This window comes from Chelonoidis abingdonii, chromosome 5, assembly GCF_003597395.2.
Source record: "Chelonoidis abingdonii isolate Lonesome George chromosome 5, CheloAbing_2.0, whole genome shotgun sequence".
Classification (NCBI taxonomy): domain Eukaryota; kingdom Metazoa; phylum Chordata; order Testudines; family Testudinidae; genus Chelonoidis; species Chelonoidis abingdonii.
The window spans coordinates 120,020,172-120,033,586 of NC_133773.1; the positions used below are offsets into that span (position 1 = coordinate 120,020,172).

The 13,415-nt window shown below is 39.7% G+C and overlaps 1 protein-coding gene across 1 annotated transcript in view; it reads left to right on the forward strand.

Annotated features, from left to right (window-relative positions):
* Positions 1-13,415, forward strand: part of STK32B (serine/threonine kinase 32B) — a 283,372-nt gene that overhangs the window by 219,432 nt on the left and 50,525 nt on the right. Inside the window, exon 7 of the mRNA XM_032792001.1 lies at positions 8,756-8,859. Within this exon, the coding sequence (XP_032647892.1) occupies positions 8,756-8,859 (104 nt within the window). The remainder of the gene's footprint in view (positions 1-8,755; positions 8,860-13,415) is intronic.

The window sequence follows — 13,415 nt, forward strand, 5'->3', positions numbered from 1 at the left end:
CCTGACAGAACTATTAATTGTGGGAAGCACCATTCCACACCTATGATTGTTTCACATCTTTCTACACCACGGACCAGATTTACAAAGGTATTTAGGCACCTAACTCCCATTGAAATCAATGGAAATTAGGTGTCCAACTATGTAGGTGTTTTGAAAATCCCACTAGGCACCTGTGTGCATCTTTGGGCATCTAAATACCTTTGAAAATCTTGCCCCATCTCTCTTTGATCAGATTTTGACTTAGGCTCTGAATTAACAGTCTTCTACTACACAGTATAGATTATCTTGCTATCCATCATGGCCTGATGAAAAGACTTTGATTCACAGAAGCATGTCCTTTGTTGGGCTAATTAATAAGTTATCTCCTGCAACTTGGTATTTTATGTACTTAAAGGCATTTCTATAACACCCATTGCCATAGCAACTGAGGAAGTTACATTGTAATTTGCTGCAATTTAGGCTTCCATTCTCCTCCATTGACTAGTAGGGCATTTTTTGAGGATTATAATTCAATGAACTCCCCTATCTTGGCATGTTAAGATTAACCATAAGCAATTCAGCACAATGCCAGAGAATATGAATGTATGTTTGTGTTTTACTGTTTGATTGGTAAACACTCGCAAGCATAGTCCTTGCCAAGATACACTTTCACTATCCGTACAAGCTTTGGCCCTGATCCTTCAAAGACTTCCACATGTGCCTAACTTTACTCACTCAATGGGAATACTCCCAGTGCATAAAGTTAAGTACATTTTTGCAGGGTTGGTGCCTACAATTTAGATGCAAACTTTTATATGACACACAAAGTATTTGTCCTGGGATCCATTTGTTATTTATTTGAATTACCTTATCTGTCTCGGCTCTCATGCAGCCTCCATTGCTGTGGTATGTAAATGCCATTGAATGAGCAGAGTGTGCTGCTGGTTTTATATGCTATGAACCTAAATAATTTCTATCACACACAGCGATATGCAGATTTCTCACTTTTTCACTGATGCTTACCAGCTGGAGGTAATGTTGAGAGATGACACCACCACCAGTCTGATTGTCTAATATACTATGGCATTAATTCTTTAGCAATAGCCTTGTGCATACAAATTCAAACTCCCCCACCCATTACATAAAAGGCCATTTAACTACGATTTTTTAAAATTTTATTTTCTATTTATAATAGCAATGATAACCTCAGTACAGGACATTTCAGAGGAATTAATGACCAGCTTGGATAGTAGCACTCAGCTGCATCTGAGGCTGTCAACTCCTTCTAGCCAGTAATTAATCTTCAGGAATTGCCTTGCACTGCTATCATTATTGCTTACATGTATTGCAAACCAGGAGATGCATTAGAAGAAAATAAAGGTCACTTGAAAAGGTCTGCACTGCATCTCTTTCTTTTTTTTGCCTCTCTCTCTCTCTTTCTCTCACTGATTTAGCACAGTTCTAACTTGCCCATGAGAGAACACAACAGTGCCTCTCAGTATGAAAAATCTCTGCTATAAGCCTCCCAAAGCTTCCCTAATCAACACCTGTCAGTTTCAAATGTAGTACTGGTCAGGCACACTGGAGTTTCTTCACTTAGGTTCTTACTGAAAGAATGAAACTAAAACAATTCATCAAAAAAGAAATCTCCTTTCCTGTTGACAATTGGGATTCCTCCCAGAGGCATGTCAAGGCCCTGATTTCATTATGTTGTCTGATAGTGCACATTGGTGTGATCATAAAGGTAACCTATCAAGTAAGGTAATAGATATTCTCTGTTTGGGCCAGTCACTCTTGAAAGTTACAAACCTCAAGCTGATTAATTTATCATGGTCAATATTTTCAAACCTGGGTGCCAAAAATGACACTCCTAAATGCACATTTAAGCACCTAATTAAAATGGCCTGATTTTCAAAAGTGCTAAGCACTTACGCTTTGGTCATTGAATTCAGTGGGAGCTGAAAGTGCTCAGATGGCTAACTTCAGGCAACCTCAATTTAATATGAACTCTGGACAATGTTTTGGCCTATGTTTTGGCCTGTTTAACTGCTGCTGGTTAAATAAAGTTGTATGTGATCATAGAAAAGTGAGTACAATATTATTTGCAATTATATTTATATTCCCTTTATTGCAAGCTTGTGCAAGGTAATGTTGGATACTGAAGACTCGTCACAAGTAGGGAGCAGAATTATCAGTAGATTAAGTAAAAATTCAAGTCAGCTTTTTCATTTTCTATAACATACCTATAACCCTGAACTGCATCACTGTTATGTTGTCAGAGTATAGATCATTTGGCTGCTATGACAACTGCAGAGTGGAAGAGTATCTATGAATTAATTTGTCAGAAATGATCTATTTCACAAAATGTACTTGAAGCTCAAAGTACACAATTAAAATGAATAATGGTGAACATGGAGCACTGATGTGGATAGATTAAGGTAATCTGAAGTTAGCCATGTCTAGCAATGTTTGGCAGACCCATCAGAATGAATACTATAACCTGAAAGAAACATGCTTTACAGTTTTTATGCTTAATTATGGTTATTACCTGTTCTCCAAATATGATCTCACTCTAAGGCAAAACATGCAATGGGCTAATGTATCATAAAATGCTATTCTGAAACATCTGGGTGCAGAGATGATAGGGTAATTAACCACTGGAACAATTTACCAATGGTGGTTGTGGATTCTCCATCACTGCAAATCTTAAAATTAAGATTGGATGTTTTTCTAAAAGCTCTACTCTCCTTCCAACAGTAATTATGTTGGGGAAGTTCTATGGCCTTAGTTATACAAGAGGTCAGACTAGATTATCACAATGGTCGTGTCTGGCCTTAGAATCTATAAAGATCTGCAATGATATGGCATTGTAGATCTTTGGATGCCAAAAGATATTTTAAGATTTACAATAATCTTTAAATATTGAACTCTGGAAAAGGAGATGGTATGTTGTTTTATTTGTTAGTTCATTTAAAAGAAAATATATGGGGGGACCCTTGAATACATTCAAACAGACTCTGTTTACCACCCAAACAGGCTAATTTTATGTTAGTTTTGAAGAAAGCAAACAAGAGCATAAAACATAGTGAGATTAAAAATATGTTAAGAGAAAAAAGTGTAGAGGTAGAGGAAAAAGAAATGAAGATTTATAACTTGAAGAGTCTTTGCAGTCAAAAGGGTGAGTGAATTTGTTGTTAAACCTACCAATAAATCATCTTTGATATCATTTACCATGTTAAAGTTGGCACAGGTGTCCTAACACGGGACATCGACTCCTCTCTATCCTGTTCTGATTCATTACCACTGTATGCTTTCCGTTTCATTCAGTATTGTGTGGAATGGGATTTGACCATAAGCAATAACACCACTGTGGTGTGCACGGTGATTTTCCTTTTTATCTAGGCCAAAAGTTGTCTGGTCCCTGAGATCTTCATTTTCAGAAGTGTCTACCTTTTTGGGTGTCTGTGTCTTTGGGTGCCCAGTTTAGGGCCTGATTCCCAGAAGTCCTTACACTTGCAGTTTTAATTGAGTTCAACCTTTAAAAGGATGAGTGATACTACTATCCTGGCTAATGCACAGTAAGTAGATGTGGAGAGCGGAAGGCAGAATACATTAATTGGGAACGTGACAAAAATTAAATCCCTTGGATTCAATGGGAGCTGCAAGTACTCAGCACCTCTGGAAATCAGGTCTTTGTTTTAATTCTGTGAGACTTCTGCTTCTGCAAGAAGCTAACAAGAATGTTGTGCCTCCTCATATGGTCAGCAAAGGATCACTTGTTCTTAGAATATAAATGAACCTGCTGCCTCCTTCCTGTCACTTGAAATGAGTGGGAAAGTACCTAACCAGAGGACTGCACTATATTACCAGGTCCAGTATCCAGCAAGCTTATAATCACAGGTACAAGGGGGGAAAAAAGAAGTATATCCTGCAATCAGAGGGGACCAGTTCAGGAGAAAAGTAGAGGCTGGAGGTCCAGCCTGGGAGCAGGCTGTGTAAATGCTGTTGCAGGTACAGTGTCAGCAATAGCTACAGCAGGAGGAAACAGGCAGCCACCTTTGCTTCCTCGCCCTGTTCTGGATGGCTCTTAGGGGTTGAGTTAGGACTGTTGCTTTGAACTTTATTATCCCTATTGAAGTCCTTATGCCTAGGGCCAGTCACACCCTTTATTTTCAGCAGCCCTAGTAAAATAGTTACTCTGTTACTTGCTTGAAATGTGTGTTTATGGGAACTCACCAAGAGCTGGCGTCTGTAGAGCCTAGTGCCTACAGCATCACTTTATCTCTCCTCTGTGAGGTTGTCGTACCCAGAGCTCATGCTGCCAGACATCTAGACGGAGCTAGTGAAGCACTTAACCTCATGGTAAGAGTTATGCTTGCTACCACACAAAACCCCATTGACTTCACTGCAATGATGTATGCTAGTAAGATCAGTCTCAACAATTTTAAGTTAATATCTTGCTGAAGAGCATTGGTGGGTGGATTTCACTGGAACCAGGCAGAAATGGAATTTCCCCTCTTACCTGGGCTCTTTCAGTTCAACACATTTGAATGAATCGATTAGGGCAAAAAACAAAGCCCAGTCCAAGTAGCTACTCTGAGGGCTAGGAAGATGTGCAGGGAGAAGAAGGGTCGGCATTCTCTCCACCTCATGCCTGTAGATATGCTGAAGATCTACTCCATGAAGGGTTGAAGTAGCCCTCCATAACTCATGCAGCTCCACATCATGAAGGGACACAGCAGCAGAGGATCCACACAGTAGTAGAGCCTCTTTCCCTCTCCAACTCTGACCACCCAAGACCCTACCCTGTGCATCAGGTGCCTGCCCAGAGTTGGGCTCCACACCACACCAGGGTGTCCACCCGCATGCATGGTCTACTTGAAGCAAGCTCCCTCCTGCTTTTATATGATAGAACCACACTGGTTCTGTTGCTGGGGGATTTCCACAGCCCTGGGCATCAGGGCTGGATTTGACCTTTACTCTTAATAGCATTGGATAATTGTTTTACATATTTCAATAAACACAATGAGTAAAGTCAGTGGCCATTTTTAATGCTCCACTGCAGACTCTTTACTCGCTTTTATCCCAAACAGTTTGTACTCAGAATTTGGCCTCCACAGAATAGTCTCTTTTCATTATTCCATACACTCCAATTCAAAGCTCTTGTAATGCAAATGCAGATCATATGTAGGATCCACCCCTCCTTTTCAGGGTGGCATCCTCTTATGGGTCCAAAATTCAGCAAGGAGGCTGTTGTCGGGCCCTGAAGTGCACCAATATTGCCAAATCACAGAGCTTTGCAATAAAGATCTGATGGTATCCTGTGGACCTAAGATCCCAATTCAGAAAAGCATTTAGACACATGCTTAATTTTAACCACATTCTGAGACTTAAGCATATGCTTAAAATAATGTGTTTAAGTGCTTTGCTGAATCAGGGCCCAAGGGGGTGAAATCCTGGTACCGTGGATGTCAGTAGCAAAACTTCCATTGGCTTCAATAGGGCCATATAAGGTACCACATAACTTGCCATAATTGATGCAACACCTTAACTCATTCAGGCTCTTCTCATCTGGTAGAGCAAGTGTTTAAATCCTAAAACTGTCTCTCAAGCTACTGGACTACAGAGAGTTGCTCTAGAAGGAAAATAAATACCATTAAAGCAGAGAAAAGCTGCTTATCTGCTTTAGAAAACAGGAGCCTAAATGTTCATTTTCTGATCTGAAGACACTGTCACCAGCTTAAGGTGGGAAAACAGAGCACCTTTAAATAGACCTCAAAACCAAACAAACAGTTGGCTCAGTGCTGAAACTTGAAGCACATCCTGCTGATCAACCTAATTTGGGGATGAGGTGACATTGTTCACTGCAGCTCTCAGACACAACAAATAAAATAAATAACCCAGGCACTGAATTAGAAAAACCCAGCTGTAGCAGTCTGGCAGTGTTACAACCCTCTCACACAATTCTAAACATTACATCAATGAAGCACTTTCAATGCTACCCCACAGAAATGAAAGAGGGGCCCCTCACGATATTGCAACAGTGCAGCTATTAATTAAGTAATGAGCGTCATGCTGCACCATACAACAGAGTAATAATATGCCTATATAGCAAGCAAGCTTTCTTCACAGACTTTCGGCTCAATAATTTTTAAATTGTCCTAAAATATGAATGAGGGACAATTATGACTCGTGTAAGAAAAACAAACTATTATATTCCCAGTTGTATATTTCATAAAGAACTGCTCTATGTGTAAATACAGCTTAAGATGTGAATAGTAGGTTTATGGACATTCTGAATTCATCACTTAAGGGAGTTTTAATCCAGGTCTTCAGAATGCCCCAGGAAATGATCCAAAAGTCACAAACTTCTCCATAAGGAACTCCTTTTATTTAGTTAAAGCAGATTCCCTAAGTGAGATAGTCAAACCCCTGGCTGCCACTCTGAACTAGTTGTGACTAGACTAGAGGATAGATCATTTAATGCCAGATTCACATTAGTGTGCGATTGTAAGTGATGAGATGGTAATGTAGTGCATTAGTCTCAGTATCAGCCATGGAAGAACTCACCTGGTAATTGCAATCTAGCATCATGGTTCAGCTTGGCAATACCATTGTTTAGAAAATATCCAAGGAATGTGGTGTTATCACAGAGTTTACTGACATTATACTGTGAACTAATTAGAAAAGCATGACTACCTTTTCATTTCGTATCTTACTTTAGTTGTCTGTGGTTTTCAAAAGATTCTACAGATCTTTTATTTAGAAGATTTTTTTCTCTTACTAAAGTTAACTAATAATATGTCTGATTTTGAAAAGATCAAAGGCATTTTTAGTGGGCAAGCTATTTCTATGGCATTTATCACTTCATAAATAGTATACCTCAAATCAGGTCAGATTTTGTATTAGTGTCTGGATTTATATTTAATTTAAAAAACAATTAACTTAATTTCATCCTAATATAGAATTTTGGATGTATGATACGTGAGTTGGAGATTTGAGTCTTGTATTATTTTCTAGATTGAATAAATAAAATAACCACTAAATTAACCTTCTGTGGCAATACAGTCAAAGTGACTGTCTTTGCATTTGAGTTTGTTCAACACTGAAATTGAAATCAGTTAGGGAACTTAGTATTTCCCAAGATATTTAGTTACATTTCAACTCCTACAAATTTGGTTGACTCTAATTTATTTTCATCTCAAACCCAAACAATCCCGATTTCATATATAGATTTCAATATGTGAATTTCAAATATAAAATGGATGGCCTAGAAAAATCCCAATAAACATTTTGCCTGGAAGATAACAACATAGATGATAAAGCCTCTCCAGATTTTTAACTCTGTGTTGAAACATATGAATTGCCATACTAGATCAGAGTCACAGTCCAACAAGTCCAATATCCAGTCTCTAACAGTGGCCAAATATCCCCTAGGAAGTTTTCATCTTAATCTTTAATTCTTAGAGATTGGTTTAAACTCTAAAGCAGGAGGTTTATATCCATTTCAGTACTGGGGGAATGACTGATTCAGGGAGTTGGCAAAGAATTATAAAGTCTTTCACCTTTTGGTTACCAATTCCAATCCATCTCAAGTCAGTAGTGACCAAAAGTTGATTCTACATGACAGATGTCGAATGACTTATGTGAAATGAGTCTGGTGGTCATAGTCCAGTGGTTAAAGTTACAGTTGTTTCTACCAGCTGTCTGGATTCAAAGGCCAAATTCATTCCAGTATTAAGAAAGCATTTACTCCATTAATTTAAGTGTTGAATTTGAATACACTAGAGTTGAATTTGGCTCACAAAGTTCATTTATTAATTTTAATCTTCCAGGCATTAAGTAACAAACATATTTCATATATGATTCTCCACTTCAGTAATGCACTTGCCTCTATGTATCTAGAAACATTTAATAAATAATGAATATATCTTTTCCTTGGATTCTTTTTAAAATTGAATGGCAATTTCAATGCACAATTGGGTATTTTCAAAATAACTGATAATGTTTTGCCTTACGTATGCCGAGTACAGTATTCTGAGCTAGGCATGCTACAATATATATCTTCCCAATGGCGGTTGTTATAATATTGTATACTTATGTATAGGGCAGGGGTTGGCAACCTTTCAAAAGTGGTATGCCGAGTCTTCATTTATTCACTCTAATTTAAGGTTTCGCGTGCCAATAATACATTGTAACATTTTTAGAAAGTCTCTTTCTATAAGTCTATAATAGATAACTAAACTGTTGTTGTATGTAAATTAAACAAGTTTTTTAAATGTTAAGAAGCTTCATTTAAAATTCAATTAAAATGCAGAGCCCCTGGACCGGTGGCCAGAATCCTGGCAGTGTGAGTGCACTGAAAATCAGCTTGTGTGCCACCTTCGACACGCATACCATAGGTTGCCTACCCCTGGTATAGGGTAATGTCTAGGAACTTAGAGAACTCTACTTACAGGAAGTGTTGGAAGAGGGAGAACTGTATATCTGGAGAAAGGACTAAAGCCTGAATGTTGTACACTCTTGACCATCTCTCTTTTTATGTTTGAACACCAAACAGTGCAGCTGGGCATGCAAAATCCCTTGTTCCTAATTAAACTAGGAATTTTCGTACACTCCTGAAAACAGTTCTGTGCATCTCTGAATGCAGATTGAGTGATTACTTTCACCTAACTTCACACTCGTTCCTTTTTATTCAAATGCAAATATTATTAACAAGCTACCATTTAACTTTAAAGTACAATGCACTTCATTAGATTTGATTTATTTATTTTAGCTCCAGAAGTATTCCAGGCCTTTATGGATGGAGCTCCAGGATATTCATACCCAGTAGACTGGTGGTCACTAGGAATTACAGCGTATGAATTGCTGCGGGGTTGGGTAAGAGTGTTTAGTTTTGGTTTTATTTAAAGTTTTGCCTGACAGTAGTTGAAATGTTTGCAGAGTGTCTGACTTATTTTGCTTAACTAAGTTTGGCATGAATGAGATTTGGGTTTCTAGTGCACCCTCCAACTGGGGGTAACTTCCCAGTTTTACATTTTGTTATGAAGCTTCCACCCAGCTCTAGTAATTATTTCATGGCAGTTCACCAAAAAAGGACGTAAACTACATGGTGTGTTCAAATGAAACATTAAGGGCTTCTCCTGCAGGCTTTGCTCAGAGGACTGCTAAGTAAGGGCGGCAGGATTGAGTCCTGGATATATGAATATACCACAATGGAAACAATTAAATCTTTTCAATATATAAGTTAAGTATTATGGGGTTTCATTATATTTTTGCTCTCTTGAGCAATTCCTTAGAAGAGTTCATATAATATGCCAAGATGTTTGGACCAACCACAAGAGAGGCTTCTCTGCCAGACCACTCATTACTTATCTAGTCAAGTATGTGAATGAGCTTGATGAAAAATCTTCCTAAGCATGGTTGAGTTTCACAGAAGATAATGGAAAAATTCCATTCCATTTTGGTTCCAAAGGAATAAAGCCTGATAGTGTTAAATATTTATTTACCATTTCCCATGGAAGATAGCACTTTAAATAAAATTTCTGTGCAGTTACTTGTGGCTTAAGTGTTTCATTTTATATTTCATTCCTTTTTGGAGGTTTGTGGGGGGAAGAGGATTATAGAACTCTTTGCTGCGTGGTGGTCACCATACATGGTAGACATTCTCTAGAAAAGTCATAATTACTATTTGTATTACTGAACAAACACCAAGAAGCCCCAACAGAGATCAGCTCCCCATCATGCCAGGCATGGTATAAACAAATAGTATAAAACAATCCCTGACCTAAAGAATTCAAATTCTAATTAGAGAAAGCAGACAAGGATGGCATGTACATTTTTAGCCCAAATGTTTACAGGTTGGCAAAGTCATGCGCAACTGAAAAACAGGGTATCGTAATGGGAAGTGTCAGGCAACCTTAATAAAAAGCACTACTACTAGATCTACTTAGATTAAAAACCAATGAAATAACACCATACTGCTTTAACAGTAGTCTGTTGACAGAGGGGTTCTCAGGAAGAGAACATTGTGATGGAGTGCACAACAGAGGATGTAGAGTTCCAGCCCTGATCACAGAGTTGCCAATTATTTTAATCATTATGTAGATTAGGTATCTATCTGCCAAGCTCAGCACAATCTTCCCAGAATGATTTTCTCTGATAGAGACAAAACAAGGCTGGAACAGAGGCTGAATTTCAAAACCATGTTAAAATAAAAACACCACCATCCATCTCATGACCCAGCCAGGCATTTCTGCCCTATTGAGCAGGGTTTGTCGCTTGTGGAGCAGGCTGTAATTGTGGGGACAGATTAGTCCATGGCCTTGTCTAGAGTATGGAAAAAGTGCTTGTTTTTCTAAATTGTAAACACCATTTTTACTAATCTAGACAAGGCCCAACCAGAGGAGCACAAAGCACAAGAAAAGGAGTAGTAGAGCTGAGGAAATGTACTCAAACCTACCTATGCTACTACACATTAAAAGCACACACTTCAAAACCCCCACTTGCCACTGTAGTGGCCCCCTGTGAGGAAGCAGGGCTTATAAAGGGCGGCAAGATCAGGCAGCCAGCCCAATTCTCTTCTGTGCTCCCACAACACTGAGCTCAGCTGCAAGAGCACGTATGGCTCATTTCCATAGGAGCAAAGGAATGGCTGTACTGGATCACAGCCGTGTTCTTTCTAGTCCGGTCTCTCACAATGGCTAGCACCAGATTCTTCAGAGGAAGCTGCAGGAATCCCACAGCAGGCGAAAGAACCACAAAACCACCAATGGGAAAAAGAAGAGAGGACGAGGGAGGCCTAAATCTGCTGTTGTGTGACCGAATAGTTAGATCATTTCTCACTCTGGAACTGGTGATAGAATGTGGGTAACCTACAAAATGGTCTGATGGAGATCAAGATAAGTTACATTAAACAATACATTGCTTTTTGTTTGTGCTGACTTTCTGTTCTTGTTTGCCTCTACCCTTGTTAGATCTAACTAATCTTGTGCAGGGGGGAGGGTCATAATCCTCACAGCTGTTCTTGTTGCACTGTACTGTACAATACCAGTTAGCCAAAACGGCACGTTATTGGAAGCGGGGCAGTAGCTACCATAGCAGTTTGGAATTTGTACTAACCTGCTCAGTCCATTGCTCCCTTCCAGTGTATTGCATAATCTCCCAGTGTGGTCTGTCCATTCACACAGCACAGCAGACACAGTTAGATAGCTAGTCAGTTAAAAGAACTGCCAAAAAAGAGAAGCTAACTTGTAAATCATTGCAAGATGTTAACCCCCCAGGAAATTAAAACTACGCATTAGGGTAGCCATGATATAAGTCTGCCCACTCTTGTCTCTCTCTCTCAGATGCCACATCACTCAGTGTCCAGGCTCTGTTACCAGAGCATGGCCTCTGTATCAAGGCAAGCTGTGTGTTGTAGATCACTCTCCAGAGGTCAGATTGGGCACACTTCCATCACATGAGTTATTGTCTGTGACGGTGCCCCACAGTCACAGTATGGGGAGAAAACCAGTGCATGGTTGCAGCAACTCTGGTCAAGCCTGAGAGTAGCCTCTGAGGCTTGTCCAAGATTTGTGATCAAGTGGACAAAGAGGCAGGTGCAGTGATGGACTCATGAATTTACTTAGTGTGTTAGACTCTCTTTGCCACTGATGCTTTCACTCTGAGAGGACATAATTTTGTGCTTCCTGGTGGCATTGATCATCCATGCACGATAAAGGGGCAGTAGCATTCTTGTTCAAGAGTGTGTGAGCTGCCATAGCAAAGGGGTATCAAGAGATGAGCCATGGTGTCAATCCCAGACCACAGGAGTGGGATTCCTCCCCTGAATATGAACAGACCTTCAAGCTGGTGCTGTGTATTGTTCCCTGTCTGAGAATGGGGCATCAGTCAGTCATAGATGAAAGAGTATGCAGTAGTGTTGTAGCTGTGTTGATCCCAGGATATTAGAGAGACAGGTGGGTGAGGTAATATCTTTTATTCAATCAACTTCTGTTGGTGAAAGACGCAAGCTTTCCAGCTTACACAGAGCTCTTCTTCAGGTCTGGGAAACTAACTCAGTTTCTGCTAAATACAACGTGGAACAGAGTGTTTAGTATAAGTAGTTAACACATATTTCAAGGGACCATTCAAGGTGTAGTGGCCCGTTGATACCCCTCCAGTCATAAGGAGGAAAGGAAGGGAGGAGAGAAGCTGCTGGAGAGGTTGTTAGTGGGTTACAGATTGTTATAATAAGCTGTAACAACAGTGACTTTGTTCAGTCTGTTATTTTTAGCGTCTAGTAAAGTTATGGATTTAAGCTCCCAGGCTCATCTTTTGAAAGTGTTGTGCAGGTTCCCTTTGAGGATGAAGACTATTGGTCAGATATAGAATGAGAAATTTGTGAAAATTGTTCACCCACAGGTGATTTGATGTTTTATCTTTTATCATTTTTCCTGTATGAGTTCTTTTGAGAGCGTAGATTGTCTGTCTGGTTTCACCCACATAGTTGCTATTGGGGCATTTAGTGCACTTGATGACGTACATCACATGTTGTGATAGGGCTGTGTAGGACCCATGGATCTTGAATGGTGTGTTGTCAAGGTGGGTGTTGATCATTGTAACAGAGGAGATCTGTCTGCAGGTTTTGTATCTGTTGTTCTGGCAGGGTCTGGAACTGCTTTGAGTTGGTGTCCTGGTCTGTGGGGAGCTTGCTTCTGATGATGAGCTTGGAGAGGTTAGGGAGTTCTTGAAAGGCCAGAAGAGGGGATTCAGGAAAGGTTTCTTTCAGGATGGGGTCCTCATCGAGTATAGGCTAGATTGGTTTCATCTGTCACAGTTCTCCAGGCAGACTTAACAGTAATGGTATCTCAACAAAGGTCTGCAGAATATGTGTGCTAGCATATGCAGAATGCAGGCTGGTGTATACTTCAAGCAGCCGTTAATAATATGAGTTGCTGGATTCAGCTGTGACAACAAGTTGAATGTGGCAGCTGCACCTCCAGATCTCAGAACAGCATTCAGCTAGAACAAACACTAGGACAAAACAGATGTTCAAAGGACCAAAGGTTCTTCTCCCTGAAAGTTTCCATATCATGGCAGTACAGGAAGAGATCTTCCTTTTCAGGTGTTCCAGCTGAGACAGTATGTCTGGCTGGGGTCAAGTTTTACTTCCAGCTATGTGACAACTGGATGGAATGGCAATGGCTATCCTTGGACACAAGTCAAGATGGATTAGTTAGCAAGATGATTGTTTAGATGGAAAGCAGTTACTGTTGTCTTGGTTTCATTGAGAATTAGTCTCCATTGCTGGAAGTAATTGGTCAAAGTATTCTGTCTTGGCTAAGATTGCCTTCAAACCTGTAGAAGTCATTTCCAGCAACACAGATGTAATCAGCATATGCATACTTCTCTGCTTGGGTTTCAGAAAGGCTGTATCTGTGTATATTGAACAA